At 38.8% G+C, this 16,331-nt stretch overlaps 1 protein-coding gene across 2 annotated transcripts in view; it reads left to right on the top strand.

The window, feature by feature from the left end:
* GLUD1 (glutamate dehydrogenase 1) overlaps positions 1 to 16,331 on the top strand; it is a 40,360-nt gene that overhangs the window by 16,400 nt on the left and 7,629 nt on the right. For both annotated transcript variants that reach the window (XM_060127150.1, XM_060127149.1), the window contains exons 3-10: positions 462 to 517; positions 1,701 to 1,764; positions 6,294 to 6,388; positions 11,363 to 11,542; positions 12,762 to 12,899; positions 14,317 to 14,454; positions 14,781 to 14,861; positions 16,072 to 16,195. In XM_060127150.1, coding sequence (XP_059983133.1) covers positions 462 to 517; positions 1,701 to 1,764; positions 6,294 to 6,388; positions 11,363 to 11,542; positions 12,762 to 12,899; positions 14,317 to 14,454; positions 14,781 to 14,861; positions 16,072 to 16,195 — 876 coding nt within the window. The remainder of the gene's footprint in view (positions 1 to 461; positions 518 to 1,700; positions 1,765 to 6,293; positions 6,389 to 11,362; positions 11,543 to 12,761; positions 12,900 to 14,316; positions 14,455 to 14,780; positions 14,862 to 16,071; positions 16,196 to 16,331) is intronic.

The following is a 16,331-nucleotide window of genomic DNA, read 5'->3' as shown; positions in this document are numbered from 1 at the left end:
AGAGAAATATACCTCATCAGAAGTGGGGGTTTTTTGTTTTTGTTTTAGGTTGCACAGTTTGACATATCATTTTTCAATTAGTCTTAATTAAGATTTAGTCTTTTTTTTTTTTAATGGGGAACCTTATAGGAACTAATTGAATTTTCCTTAAGTGTAGATCTTTGTTTAAATCCCTTTCTATACTCTGTAAATAAGACCAAATCAGTAATAAGGAAAATAAATATGCCATTACATTTTAGAAATAGTAAAGCACACTGATTAAATATGCATTGTAATTTGCCTAGTCTAGTATTCTGTTCACTAGAATTTTAAGGTACAACATTTTAGAAGAGATTGTGGGTTTATTGAATTTTCTGAAACTAAAGCTAAAAGTATCACACTTTTATAATATTACACAGTGCTTTCTGCCTTTTTAATTCTTTTAGCCTTTATATGGAATAACTTTCAGACTTCTCTTTCAGATGTGCCATTTGGGGGTGCCAAAGCTGGTGTTAAGATCAATCCCAAGAACTATACCGTAAGTATCAAAGTGACATTAGTTCACATGGTGCATTTACAAAGGACTTGAAATTACTGGACTTCTGTGTATCCCCTGTACCAGTGAGATTAATGGTTCCTATTGCTTTTATAAATTTCTTTATTTATTTATTTTTGGCTGTGTTGGGTCTTTGTTGCTGCGCGTGGGCTTTCTCTAGTTGTGGTGAGCAGGGGCTACTCTTCGTTGCGGTGCATGGGTTTCTCATTGCAGTGGCTTCTCTTGTTGCGGAGCACAGGCTCTAGGTGCACGGGCTTCAGTAGTTGTGGCTCGTGGGCTCTAGAGCACAGGTTCAGTAGTTGTGGCGCATGGTCTTAGTTGCTGTGCGGCATGTGGGATCTTCCCGGACCAGGGCTCAAACCCGTGTCCCCTGCATTGGCAGGCGGATTCTTAACCACTGCGCCACCAGGGAAGTCATCCTATTGCTTTTAAAAGGAATGGAAAAACAAGCAGATAATTAACTCATTGAGTGTTTTGCCATATGAAAGGTCACCTACTTACATCAATGTCCTTTTTCATTTCCTTACTTGGTTAAAATGTAATTAATATAATTAGTATACCTTCATATTCTTAAGCATTTATATTCATGCGTGTTATATACGACTATAATATAAATGTATTCTATATATAAATATTATCATATACTATATATAACTGTGCTCTGAGGTTTTTATGTTGGGATCCTAAGGTTCTAGTGACATATCTTAACTAGTTTGGTAAAAATTTTATTATTTATCCTATCAATTCCAAGTTAATTTAAGCTGCTAATTAACCTCTGTATTAAGTTAAATAAATTATGTGAATAAATATCTGTATACGAACAATATATATGATTTTATTTTTTAAATTTGCAATTTAAATGAAAATACACCATAAGGATTGCTTATAAGATCCTATATTAATACAAGGAGAACAGGTTTGAGCCTTAGCGCTACTATCTGTTCCTTACGTAACCTAATTTCTGGTCTCTCAAATTTAAAATTTAATTTCCGTTTAAAATGGAAATACCTACTTTATGAATTGCTCTGAAGATTACACAAGAAGATATATGAAAATATCCTATAAGTAGAAAATAGGATGCAACTATTAGTTATCTCCACAAGTGGTTTTTCTATCAAAAATTATTTTTTCATTATTGTTTGTGTTTCACCTTTTTCCTTTATAGGATAATGAATTGGAAAAGATCACAAGGAGGTTCACCATGGAGCTGGCAAAGAAGGGCTTTATTGGTATGTATTGCCATGTAGATTTACACAGAGTGGGAACGTCTAAAAAGTAATTGTCTTAATTTAAACTCCTGCTTTTGTCTGTACATGCATAGAGAGACTTGTCCTCTTACTTTGAGAAATTGGGTTCTGTGTTAAACATGGTGAACATACCTGGGCCTGTTCATGACACCTCTCTAATAGAAAAGTTCAGGTTCTCAGTATACAGTGTGGATACCAGGAGAGGTCACTTCCACCTCTTCTCCTTGTACAGACATAATAAAGGTTTTTGATCAGTGTAACAGCATTGAACAACAAGCACAATCACAATTGTGACATCCAAAAAGATTTTAGGAACTAAATACTGCCTGCATTATACACAGTTTTTAATATGCAAAAAGCAGTTTTGCAATAGTAATCCTGTTGCGAAAGCAGTGAGAAAACTGATGCTGTTTGGAATTGGAGGCTTAAGCAGGCCTTTCCCTTCAAAGCAGTGGACACAGGCTGGGAGTGTGGAGGCTCATGCTGATTGACACTCACTGTGACATCACTGGCTGATTTTAAGGATTCCTGGGGCTCCTAATGTTTGTTACTCGGACTAAATTTCTGAGGGTACTGATCTTCATTTTCTTGATTTTCTATTGTACTATTATCTATGTCATGTGTTATTTTGTGTATGAGATGTCAATATTCTTTTCTGTAATATATAATTATTATTTAATCTTTAAATTTCAAGCAAATTGTCTATTTATTTTCTTGTCCTAGAAAGATTCTGATTTGTTTTAAAAAAGTAAAATCATTTAATAGAATTTTGCCCCTTTAACAATAGTTAAAACTAAGAAGACTGACTAAAATAGGAAAGATATTTCTGTTTTCCTGTCCCTCTTGTTTTCCTTCCCCGGTATTCTTCTCACTGTTGACAAGTTCCTGTGAACTTAATATATCCTTATTTTGAAATCTGCCCCTTTTAAGTAACACTAGAACTTTACTAGATTTGTCCTGTCTTTTATAATTTAAAAGGCATTTGGATTCTTGGCATGCATCCTCCCTGGCACTGCCGTGAGCTGTACTTACTCAGTCATTGTACAGGGGTAGCACTAGTTAATGAGATAACTACCTCCTTCACAGAAATATCTACTGATTCTGATAGACTTCGTAATTTTTTATATCATAACTTAGCTTAAACTCTTAGCTTAAATCTGAAACGTATTTAATAGTCTTGAGTGGTTTCAGACTTTATTCAGTTGTATTTATTGTCCATATATAGAGGATATCCAGCTTAATTTTCTCTATATTGACAAGAACCCTGTAATTGCAAAGGTTAAAAAGTGATTCATTGAAACACCGAAAGCTTAAATATTAGCAATTTGACTTTTTTGCTTATGTGCAAAAGCCACCATGCAGCTAAACTGACATCTGGGCCCAGAAAGCTTTGTAGCATAAGGGAATGCAGTTGGCATTCTTTCCCTCTCTAGGGCACAGAACTACTCCTGAGCAAACCTTTGGAACTGACGTCATTTCGGTTATTTTCTCACTTCCCTTTCCACAGAGTTTCAGGTTATGAGTTAGACCTGAATCTGGGTCCTGGTTCTGTCACTTCGTGTGAGTTTAAGGTCAGCTTTTCAATTTCTGCAAAAAGAGTCAGCTCTGGTTTTGATAGGGCTTGCTTTGATTCCGTAGACCTATTTGTAGAGTGTTGCCATCTTAACCTTTTTATTTTTAATTTTGTTTTATTTTTTATACAGTAGGCTCTCATTAGTTATCTATTTTATACATAGTAGTGTATATATAGTGTATTTTATACATTAGTGTATACATGTCAATCCCAGTCTCCCAGTTCATCCCACCACCCACCCCCCCACGTTCCCCCCCAACAATGCCACTTTTCATCCAAGGGAGAACATTCATACCTTATTCTATTTTCCACTTTAAACTAGTCCATGAACACTGAATGCCTTTCCATTTGTTTTTGTTTTTAAACATACATTTTATTTATTTATTTATTTGGGGTTTTTTATTTATATATTTTTGGCTGTGTTGGGTCTTCATTGCTGCGCGCGGGCTTTCTCTAGTTGCGGCGAGCGGGGGCTGCTCTTGGTTTCGGTACGCGGGCTTCAGTAGTTGTGGCTTGTGTGTACAGGTCTGACACTACTTTTGTTAAGTTTATTCATAAGTATTTTATTCATTCTGATACTGTTCCAAGAGATATTAGTCTGCCGTATTCTTTTCTTAAGAAGTCTTTGATAGCAGGATAATACTAGCCTCATAGAATGAGTTGAGAAGTGGTCCTTCCTTTTTCTTTCTCTCTTCTTTTTTAGTTTGTGCAAGGGTGTTAATTGTGTTATGTGAGTTTTGATACCACCTTTGTAAACTGTGAAATTCCCTTTTCATCCACTATATCTCTATGCACCAAAATTACCCTTTTAGCTTTACCCCTACATTCATGTTCTGTGAAAGCAGTTGCTTTTTTCAGCCAATTTTTTATCTTATTTATACTGTTTCGGGATTGAGTGATGGCATTTTAACTTTCCTAAGGGTAGTTACCTGTTTTTAAAAGGATGGACTTTCACACCTGTAGGTATTTGAGAATTTACCTGTAATCCAGGAATTGCTTGTAATCTGTACATCCCTATACATTGATTTTGTATGGAGTAGAAAACTCACAAGTCTAATAATATTTTGTGATTTTGCTTTGGGTAGGGGGAGCTATCTGACTTCAGCATATCTAGAATAATAATTGTTTTTGAAAAACAATTTATCATTATACGTTTTTGATTTACAAACTACATACCTCAAACTTGCCCTTCTCCAAATAGAATTGTTATTTGAGGCAACAAGCTTATTTAACACTTGGTGTTGCTGAAAACAAGCATAAATACTTTTGTAGATACCTCTAAAGAGATGTGGGAGCAATTTGTCATTTATACCTTAGGAGAAAAGCGATATGATTAAATATACTTGTATTACCCTCCAGTTGAGGTATGTCACTGTAAAGGAATGGGAATTGTGGCCAGTGGAACAGTAGAGCCCTTTTGTCAGAGGATGAGGCTAGGGTATGGCATTAACTGTTCCAAGCAGGAAAGTTGTATGGGGTGAGGGTGGATTGGGGGAAGTTAGACTTCTTGATATTTGTAAGACGCCTAAAGAAAAGAGTACCAGGACATAGAAGAGTTACAAGTTGGGTACGGAATGGGGAGCAAGAGTGTAAAAAACAAAACTTTGACCATTTCAAAGTTGTCTTACACCTATCCTGTATCATCACATCACAACTTGTATCAAGAAGTACATATGTAGGGCCTGGGCCCCTAAAATGTAGAAGAATATTAGAATGGACCTTATTCTGTTGATTATAAGTACTAATTATAGGAAGAACTCAAGTATACCTCTTAGAAAGAACTTAATTTGGGAGACAGTAGTTTAATCATTTAAAAGTTGTGTTTTTCTTTTTATAAAGATAACGAGTTTGTATTTTACAATTAAAACAATATAGAAAGTTGTAAACAATGCTGAAGTCTAAACATAGTGAAAAAGTTTGTGTATGTCTTTCTAAACCTCTGCATACATATATACACATGGAAATATGTCTAATTATTATACAGCGGTATATATAAAGAGAATTTTATATGAATGGGTACTTATACATGCTATATGAAACCTGCTTTTTTTCACCACATGTATGTTTTGGTGATGATCCCAAGTCATTTACATGGATGTACATCATTCTTTGTAATGGCTGCATAGTATTTCATTGTATAGATGACCCATTAAATAATTAGGTTGTTTTGTATTGTATTCTTACTGTTTTGATGGGTATATTTCTATGTATTCCTGCCTTTACAGATTTGAGTGGGCACCATTTAATACATTTCCATCTGAGATCTCACTGGACATCAGCATTAGTGCTGTCATTGGCACTTGTTGCTGCCTGTGGGCTAGCTTCTTGTTATCCTCAAACTTTTTATTTGCTGATCTGAGGAACTGAAAGTCAAGGCCTAAAACTTTCTGTACAGAGTAAGCTTTGAGTAATAGGTCAAAGCAGCATTATGTCATGGGTAAAAGTATTATGGGGCTTAACATAATACTTCAGCAGTGTGTCTTTTCCCTTTTTCTCCTTGGTGAGGAGGGGCTTACACGCCCAGTAAGCAAGTATGTCACTGTGCTGTCTCATACACATAAACTTTCTAACCATAACAACCCTCCTTATGGTACTGTTATCTCTAAGTACAGTTTAAGGAACTGAGGTCAAGAGAGGCTAAACTGATTTGCCTATGCTTGCAACATTCAGAAATCTGTTGAGTGGCTTATCAGTTGTGCATAGCTAATTTCACATAGCAAGTGAACACCAGTGGGAGAAGTTATGTAACACTGTGTATCTGTAAATTTTGTAATGAAACATTTAATAAGTATTTCTATGTCTTGAATTAGTAACCTAGATGAAATCTAAAGTTTTCTAGCCGTGGTAGCTTTGTTATTATAGAGAACTGCAAGGATCTATGTGTTTGAGATGCATTTATCTTAAAAATGGGTGCAATGCCCTTTCCCTGTGCCCCCAGGTCCTGGCATTGATGTGCCTGCCCCAGACATGAGCACAGGCGAGCGGGAGATGTCCTGGATTGCTGACACCTATGCTAGCACCATAGGGCACTATGTGAGTACCCACCAAAGCTCTGAGGGCTTCATTTGCTATCTACCAGAAATAACAGTTCAAATGATGATATGTATAAGGGGAGAATTCACTGGGTTTTTCTCCTCTCCTTTAATCATATCGTGATTTTATATATTACTTCTATCTTATATCATAAATGCAGTGAACTTGGATTGAGATTTTACTCGTATGCAACCCTATCCTGACCACTGGGATGGGCCCTCAAAGATCACCTCCCAGGGCAGGATACATTACAAGACAGTTAAAGGGAAATAAGGAAGCATTCAATTCGGGCTTTTCCCTCAAAGGAACTAAGACACATTAAGCAGATAAGGTATGGAGATAGTGTAATAGCAGGGTGCAGAGTTTCTAAAAGCAGGGTTCCTGGAAGAGGTGTTTGGTCAGGGCTGGACATTGAAAATGGATAGAATTTAAACATGGAGATTTGGAGGATAGGAGGGGAAACTGTAGAGCTCAGATTGTCTGAAGATAAGGCACATTTAGAAAGATAGTAAGAGAATGATGAAGTAAGTGGAAGAGGAGAAAAATACTCAAGTCCCAGTGTTTTTATTTTACTTGCTAGTCAGCGGGGGAGCCTTTGATGCTGACCCTTCCTTAGGGGAGAGGGGGCGGCAGCAGTGTTAGGCTGGAGCAAAGAGATGGCCTCCACAGTGTCAGTGTCTGTCTTCACAGCCAGGAGCGATAGGGCTGGGGAGAAGCATTGGCTCATGACAGAGGTAGACTCAGCAGGACTGGGTTGCATCTGTGGGACCAAAGAAAAGGACAGGACTGAGTCAGAAAGAACCAGGAGGACTTAAGAGTCTGGGGACTGAGCAGAAGTAGTGCTATTAACACAGAACACAAGAAGAACAACTAACTTCGTCCTTGAAAGGGATGGAACCTTGAAAAACACTTAAGGAGTAGGAAGAGAAAGTGAGTTGAAAAGACATTTTGTTACCCAAAAACTGGGTTCATCTCTTGGTGGGTGTCGAGCCAAAAGACACAACCGCCAAAGATCGGTAGAAGGATTTATCACTTGCAGCAAGTAGGGAGAACACTGGGATCTCTCCCAAAGCAGTGTCTCCCTGAACAGCAAAATTGGGGAAGTTTTAAGTTAAGGGTACCTGCATATTCATGAAGGGACTTGGGTGGTTGGCATAGTCCAAGCTTTAGCTAAGTCACTAAGATCAGAAAAGGTCAACATCGTCATCCCTTAGGTTCCAGTTGATCTGAAGGTTGAGCACTTCAGGCTTATCTTTACCATTGAAACAGAACTGGGAGTCTTTACAACTGATAAATTACCTTGGCTATTGTTACTTCTCTTGCTTGATAACATTCTTTTGTTCCCTTAAGATCATTAATAATTGAGACCTGTTCAAGTCCAAACATTGTAGACAGACTTTGATAACAAAATGGCTTAGATCACAAAATGGCTTCTCATGTGAAGAAAGCCATGCCTGGTTCTCTTCCTCCAGGGACCCCCTACCCTAACTGCTCACAATTTATTTTAAAAATATAGAGAGAGCACTTACTACACAGGAGGCTTAAAGTACAGCAAGGAGTTCAATACAATTGGGGTAAAGGCTAGAAGGAAAAGTTTTTTGTTGGTGGTGGTGTTTTTTTTTTTTTTCGGTACACGGGCCTCTCACTGTTGTGGCCTCTCCCATTGCGGAGCACAGGCTCAGCGGCCATGGCTCACGGGCCCAGCCGCTCCGCGGCATGTGAGATCCTCCCGGACCAGGGCACAAACCCGTGTCCCCTGCATCGGCAGGCGGACTCTCAACCACTGTGCCACCAGGGAAGCCCGGGAAGGAAACGTTTTGATGCTATGAAGAGTACTGGGGACCTGACCACGTCTCTGGAGTAGGATCAGAAAAGCCTGCTTGAGATGTAACCTTCTGGTCTGCACTCTGAAAGATGAGTACACATCAACCAGGGGAAGTGGCACTGGCCAAGGGTTGGAAGCAGAAGGAAGCACCTGGGTAAAGGTCCTGATGTGAAAAGAGGTGAACCTGAGAGGCTGAGGGAACACTATGGTGGCCAGAGTAGAGAGGGCATGAGAGAGGCCAGCAGAGGAGAGTTGGACCAGATTCCTACCTTGTTGGTGACAGCAAGGACTTTGGTCTTTGTCCTGAAAACAGAGGGAAGCCAGTGAAGTGCTAATTGTAAGCAGGTGTGTGACACAGTAAGCTTCACTCTGTGTGCAGCAGAGAATGGGATTGTTGGGGACAGGAGACTACACAGGAGTCCAAAAGAGATGATATTGGCCTGCCATAGAGTTGGAGAGGAATGGACAGATTGAAGAGTGATTGGGGGGTGGAGGGGAGGAACAATTAGTTAGAAAAGAATGAGAAGTGCCAAGAGCTTCCCGTTGTGGATGTCCTGAGGGGGTGGTTTTGAGAAGAAAGCAATTCAGCAACTAGATTGGAATAGTGAGGTTGGAGCCAGACTGCAAGGGCGTGTTGAGAGGGAAGTAGGGCATGAAGAGTAGCCCTCACTTAAGAAAAATGGCACTAGAGAGGCGACAGCTCGAAAGGTGCCTGTTGTCTAAGAGAAAGGTTTTTGCTGTTCTTGGCATGTTGATTGGTGTGGGCCACAGATTCATCTTTTAAGGGCCCTAGTGGAAAGATCAGCCTTAGAAGAGGAGGAATATTGTTTCCTCTAAAAGGAAGGAAGGGGGCATCTAATGGAGGAATTTAGGCTTGTCTCATTTCCTGGGAGGTGATGTAGTGTGTAGTTGGGAGCACACTCAGACACCCTGGATTCTGGGAGTGGCTCCTTCACATACCAGCTCTGAGACCTGGGGCAAGTGCCTTAAGCTCTCTGTGCCTCACTTTCCTTATATGTGAAATGACAATACTAATAGCACCTAGTTCATGAGACAGTCATGAGGATTAAGTGAATGATAGTATAATTATAACTGGCCCTCAGTAAGCATAAAAAATAAATATTTATAAACACTGAACCAGGTAAATTCCACAAATCCCCTGAAATAAAACAGGAGCAGTATGAGACACTTCAAAGAAGTTTGGTTTTGACTGCCATTTCCAAAATGTTGCTCTTCCATGTCACCTTCTTATGTTAAATGAGCTCTGGTTATGGTCTTTCATTCTTTTTTAAGCAAGGCATTAGATTGAACAGTACAAAACAGTGGGCAGTACATTGTTATTCGTAGCTCTCTCCCAAAGGTGACAAAAGAAAGTTTTATGAGGCCCTGCCAACTAAACCTTGGACTAAACACTGGTAAAAGACTGTCCTCCTTAAAGTGATAGGAAATACAAAATCAGAGCCTAAGGTAAGAAGCCGCAGTCTTTGTTTCTTATTTTCAGACGTATACCTGAACATGCAGCTTCTTTTGCCTAGCCTCGCCCAGAAGTGTGGGTGCTGGAGAGCAAGGAAGTTCTCCACCGGGGCCCAGGCTTCCAAAACAATTAGGTATGCTGGGCATCTCGCAGCCAGCCAGCCAGCCAGCCAACCGGCACCGTGCCTGACCTCTGACAGGATTGCTGTCAGCTCCAGCATTTGCATTTTCTCTGTTCAAGAGCATTTGGCACTTAACTTGGTTTGCAATTCTGTACTCATAAGCATTAACTATTCATGAAGGAAAACCGTGGGAAAACTACTAATTCCATAAATCACTTTACTAGACTGTTCTGTTGTTTTTACTTTTGTTCTTTTTGTTGGTAATGATACAGCTAATACAATTCTAAAAGTTCTTATTAAACAGCCACTTTTTAACTTACCCAGCTAGGACATACATTGAGGGGTGGGGAATATGATATGAAGTACGGCACTTTATCTTGTTTCACATCACATGGGCAGCAAGTTGCCTCAACAAATTTATTAAATAGTCGATACTTTAGCCACTGACTTAAAATGCTTCCTGTATGTAATACTCATTTCCTGTATACAATAAGACTGTCTCTAGTTTCTCCTGTCCCACAGAAGACAACAGATTTGTCTATTATGCACTGTTCTGCTTGCTACAGTTTATAGTATATGCTAAACTGGTTGCTTCCAGTTTATCCCTTGGAAGGGAAGCCCTCCCAAGCCCCTTTCTTCCTTCTAATTATTCTTGTTTCTGAACCAGAATACATGCATACTGTCAATACAGAGAGTACAGGAAGGAGAAGACTTACTCTCCCACTCGGCTTCTTAGAGCTAACAGCTACTACAGGAGGTGCTCTACTGACACATGGGCATGGGCCTCTGTGTCTCACCCACGTGTACCCCTTTTTTTTAACCCCAGTAATACCATACTATATATACACAATTTTTTGTATATATACAATTGTATATATAGTATGGAATTAGAATTTCTGGATTAATGGCTTTTTATCTTGATAGGTATTCCAGTTGCCCTGCAAAGCTTAGTTATTTTTTCTTTCTTTTTTATTTCTTGAATACTTTTGTTAATCCACTCTTAGGTGAACTTGAGTTATCTTTTAAAGTTCTTTTTTAAAAGTGACACTTAATTGAATTTCTAGATTAGTTTGGCAGAAAAATATTTTTACAGTGTTGAGTCTTCCCATCCATGAACACTGTAGTGGCTCTTCCTATCTTAGGTTCTGTTCTGGTGACGTGCTCAAGTCTTATGATAACTTTTAAGACAATTCCAGGTGACATGTATACCCTTACTTAGTAGGGCTTAAGCACTTGGTGAAGGAATAATAGTTTTAAGCTGAACTCCCTCTACTTGTGTGATCCTGCTGTTTGTATTTCCTTGATGTTTAATTCCTAAAAACCCTGTTTCTCCCATCAGAAAATAGTCTACTTTATTACATATTTTCTAGGAACAGAAACTTGAAAAGGCGAGACTTACCCCTATTGATGAACGTATACCTTAAACACACACACACTCCTAATGAGCATATTAGTTAAATGAGAATGTGTTTGCACTTTAATGCTTCTTTATGTTGGTCCTCATAGAAATTGATGTTGATATTTCATCTTTTATGTTTTGCCCTTCTTTTGCAGGATATTAATGCCCATGCCTGTGTTACCGGTAAGCCCATCAGTCAGGGTGGAATCCACGGACGGATCTCTGCTACTGGTCGGGGAGTTTTCCATGGGATTGAAAACTTCATCAATGAAGCTTCTTACATGAGTATTTTAGGAATGACACCAGGATTTGGAGATAAAACATTTGTTGTTCAGGTAAAAATGTTTGCTTTCTTAAAGAATAACTGATATACATATAATAATAATTTTTTTCAGTGTTTTAAGATTTGCATTTTTTAAAATTTTATTGGAGATTTGTAATGTGTTAATTTCTGCTGTACAGCAAAGTGATTCAGTTATAATATAGTTCCCTGTGCTATACAGTAGGACCTTGTTGTTTATCCATCTTATAATATAATAGTTTGCATCTCCTAATCCCAAGCTTCCACAAACTAGTTGTTGCTCTCTCCTGAGCCTCTGAAGCTCCCTTTCTGATCTTCCCACCAGTGATGGGGCTTCCCAGAGTGTGGGAACCTTTCCTCTTTTATAGCTGCCTTCCAGGGGCACAGGTCCCATCCCAGTTCCTTTTTTCTTTTTTCTTCCATTTTGTCCTACCTGATTATATGGGGATCTTTCTTGTCCTTTCAGGTGTTTGAGGTCTAGTGTTCAGTAGGTATTCTGTGAGAACTGTTCCATTTGTAGATGTATTTTTGATGTATTTCTGGGAAGAGGTGAGTTGCACATCCTTGTACTCCTCCTCGATTGGAGCCCCTAGATTTGCAGTTTTTAAAATTTGATTCTTTGGATCTCTTAAGTTTTAAAATGGACATATGCAGAGTAATACATCCTTTATTTTTTGAACCTTGGTAAGATTCATGTGACTAAACCAAGTATCTCTCAGAAACATGAAACTATCATCAACTTCTTTTGTTTGATATTTAAATTGCAATTGTATCCAGAAGGGGACATCTCTTAAACTATTATGTGTATACAGAGGGGTTTACACAATGATCCAAATTTCAACTTTTGTGTGGTGATTGGTTAGTTTACTTAGAGGAATCAAAATTAAGTTAAATCCTACTTTAAAATAAAACCCATACCCTTCCCAATTACTGACTTATCTTTTCACGACCATAGGACATCTGCTCATCAGGAACTGAGGTCCTAGATAGCATCATTGACATCACTGCCATTTCTTTATAGGCCAGCAAGGCTGCATGTCACTGAATGTCCTCAGGACTCATTATCACAGAGGACAAAGGGTTGGGTTCCACATTCCAAAGCAAATTTATTGTTGAAGAGAGACATTGTTTCTTTTATCAGAAGGATTTTGAGAATTACTTCTAAACCAACAGAATTGTATTGGTCAGAATATGACATTTATCGTCTATGCTAGGACTTTGATTTTTGTTTCATGTACAACTGTACTTCACAGGGATTTGGTAATGTGGGCCTGCACTCTATGAGATATTTACATCGTTTTGGTGCTAAATGTGTTGGTGTTGGTGAATCTGATGGGAGCATATGGAATCCAGATGGTATTGACCCAAAGGAACTGGAAGACTTCAAATTGGTATGTTAGTGTAATATCTGAACAGTTTGACCACCTGAATGTTGTAAAGTTGAAATAAGTATTATTGAAATCTGTTTGCATTGCTTTTTTTTAAAATTAATTTTTATCGGAGTATAGTTGATTTGCAGTGTTGTGTTAGTTTCTGCTGTACAGCAAAGTGAATCGGTTATACATATATCCATTCTTTTTTAGATTCTATTCCTATACAGGTGATAACAGAGTATTGAGTAGAGTTAGCTCCCTGTGCTATATAGTAGGTCCTTATTAGTTATTTGTTTTATATAGAGTACTGTATATGTGTCAATCCCAAGCTCCCAATTTATCCCTCCCCACCTCCCCCCACCCTGGTAACCATAAGTTTTTTTTTCTACATCTGTGACTCTATTTCTGTTTTGTAAATAGGTTCATTTGTACCAGTTTTAGATTCCACATATATGCAATATCATGATGTTTGTCTTTCTCTGTCTGACTTCACTCAGTATGACAATCTCTAGGTCCATCCAGGTCTCTGCAAATGGCATTATTTCATCCTTTTTAGACTGCCATATTTTAGATTCCACATATACATGATATCATGATATTTGCCTTTCTCTTTTTGACTTATTTCACTTAGTATGATAATCTCTAGTTGCATCTATGTTGCTGCAAATGGCATTATTTCATTCTTTTTTATGGCTGAGTAATTAATATTCCATTGTATATACGTACCACATCTTCTTTATCCATTCATCTGTCGATGGACGCTTAGGTTGCTTCCATGTCATGGCTATTGTGAATAGTGCTGCAGTGAACATTGGGATACATGTGGCTTTTCTAATTATGGTTTTCTCCAGATATATGTCCAGTAGTGGGATTGCTGGATCATATGGTAGCTCTATTTTTAGTTTTTTAAGGAACCTCCATAGTGTTCTCCATAGTGGCTGTACCAATTTACATTCCCACCAACAGTGCAAGAGGGTGCCCTCTTCTCCACACCCTCTCCAGCATTTATTGTCTGTAGATTTCTTGATGATGGCCATTCTGACCGGTGTGAGGTGATACCTCGTTGTAGTTTTGATTTGCATTTTTCTAATTATTAGTGATGTTGAGGGTCTTTTCATGTGCCTCTTGGCCATCTGTCTGTCTTCTTTGGAGAAATGTCTATTTGGATCTTCCACCCATTTTTGGATTGGGTTGTTTGTTTTTTTGATATTGAGCTGCATGAGCTGCTTGTATATTTTGGAGATTGATCCCTTGTTGGTCGCTTCATTTACAAGTATTTTCTCCCATTCTGTGGGTTGTCTTTTCATTTTGTTTGCTTATTTTTTTTAATGTAACTCAAAGACCTCCTACTAAATGAGTCTTCATATCATAGGCACTAAACATAAACATTTAAACTCTGTTGCAACCATTAATTCTGATTTTCAATCAATTATAGCAACATGGAACAATCCTGGGCTTCCCCAAAGCAAAGATCTATGAAGGGAGCATCTTGGAGGCTGACTGTGACATATTGATCCCTGCTGCCAGTGAGAAGCAGCTGACCAAGTCCAATGCACCCAGAGTCAAAGCCAAGGTGACACAGCATGATGGCTTCAACCTTACCAATGTGGAGTGACACTGAGAGTCATAGAAAAGCTCTAATGGGTTTCCTCTTTTTTTAAAAAAAGAAAACAGCTTTATTAGGATGTATTGGGTTGGCCAAAGTGTTCGTTCGGGTTCGTTACCATCTTATGGAAAATCCCAAATAAACTTTTTGGCCATACAAGTCCCCAAGCATACAATTTAAAGTGGGATTTTGCTTCTCTCCCACAGCCCCATCCCCCACACATCTCTTGAGCTCAGCTGGAGGGGATTTGACGGTGTTATTGGCATTTCTCTATGTTCGCGACTTTCTTGCAGATCATTGCTGAAGGTGCCAATGGACCGACAACTCCAGAAGCTGATAAGATTTTCCTAGAGAGGAACATCATGGTTATTCCAGTAAGTAATCTACGTTTACCAGATTTTATATGTACTTGGAATCATAATTATCTTTTGCAAGGAACTGGGGGGAGAGGAGGATTGTTAGTTTCCCAAGGCTTAGTGATGAATTCTTCATCTTTATTTTTTTATTTATTTATTTATCTATATTTATTTATTTCTGGCTGCGTCAGGTCTTAGTTGTGGGATGAGGGATCTTTTGTTGCAGCGCACAGTGTCTTGGTTGTGGCTCGCAAGCTTCTCTCTAGTTGTGGCACGCAGGCTCCAGGGCGTGTGGGCACTGTAGTTGTGGCACACGGGCTCCAGAGCGTGTGGGCTCTGTAGTTTGCTGCACGCAGGCTCTCTAGTTGAGGCGTTCGGGCTCAGTAGTTGTGGTGTGCGGGCTTAGTTGCCTCGCAGCATGTGGGATCTTAGTTCCCTGACTAGGGATCAAACCCACGTGCCCTGCATTGCAGGATAGATTCTCTACCACTGGACCACCAGGGAAGTCCCTTTATTTTGCTTTTAAGAAAATAAAGTAGAAGTGTGGTTAATATAATAAGCCTGTCTTATACTGGACCTGAACATTTTCTTCCAACTTCAGGCTCTTTCTTGAGTATGTATTTAGACTTCTTAAGTCCAGTTATATAAATGTATAACGTGCCAGAAGTACTACTATAACTTGCAAATGTCCCTTGCTGTCTTACTCAGAAAGCTAATATGAGTAATATGTGCTTAAGTTTTTCAGTGGTTAAGTGTGGGGTCTGTACCAAAAGGTCATTGGAAATTAGAAGTTAGTGTGGACTCGTGATGCATTTTGAAGAACTGCTTTTGCTGAAAGCACTTAAATTCAGGTTAACTGAAATAGACTGCCTTTATGTAGTGGAAGAGTGAACACTAATCTGGCAAGACACCCTTGGACCATCCAAACCAGTGGTTAGTGGGCAGGCAATTTTGTCAGATTTTTTTAGGTGAAGAGGCTCTAAAACCTCTGATCAAATGCTTGCTGATTAATAAACCAGTAAATTATTTTTTTTCCAAAGGGAGAAAGCCTCAGATGTATTGGGAAGGGGGTTTGTTTAAGTGTAAAATTTCTGATACTATCTAAGATGTATTTGGGAAGCTTGAAGCTTAATCTGCTTTGATATTAAAACTTTGATATTAAACCATGAGCTCACGTTCATTGTAAGCTTTTATTAAGACCATCATCTCCTCATTTTTTTGTGTACAGGATCTCTACTTGAATGCTGGAGGAGTGACAGTGTCTTACTTTGAGTGGCTGAAGAATCTAAATCATGTCAGCTATGGCCGTCTGACCTTCAAATATGAAAGGGATTCTAACTACCACTTGCTCAGTAAGTTCTGATTATCCTGTTCTGCAGAAGTAATCTTTTGGGCCATCTAAAAGGTTGGGGAAAGCCTGCATTTAATAAAAGGGCTAATTTCCTTTTTGTTTAGTCTCAGAACAGAAAACTATTCTGACTCATGCGT

The sequence above is a fragment of the Lagenorhynchus albirostris genome, chromosome 16 (assembly GCF_949774975.1).
Source record: "Lagenorhynchus albirostris chromosome 16, mLagAlb1.1, whole genome shotgun sequence".
Lineage (NCBI taxonomy): Eukaryota > Metazoa > Chordata > Mammalia > Artiodactyla > Delphinidae > Lagenorhynchus > Lagenorhynchus albirostris.
The sequence above is the reverse complement of the archived record's forward strand: the minus strand, read 5'-3'. Positions and strand labels throughout refer to the sequence as shown.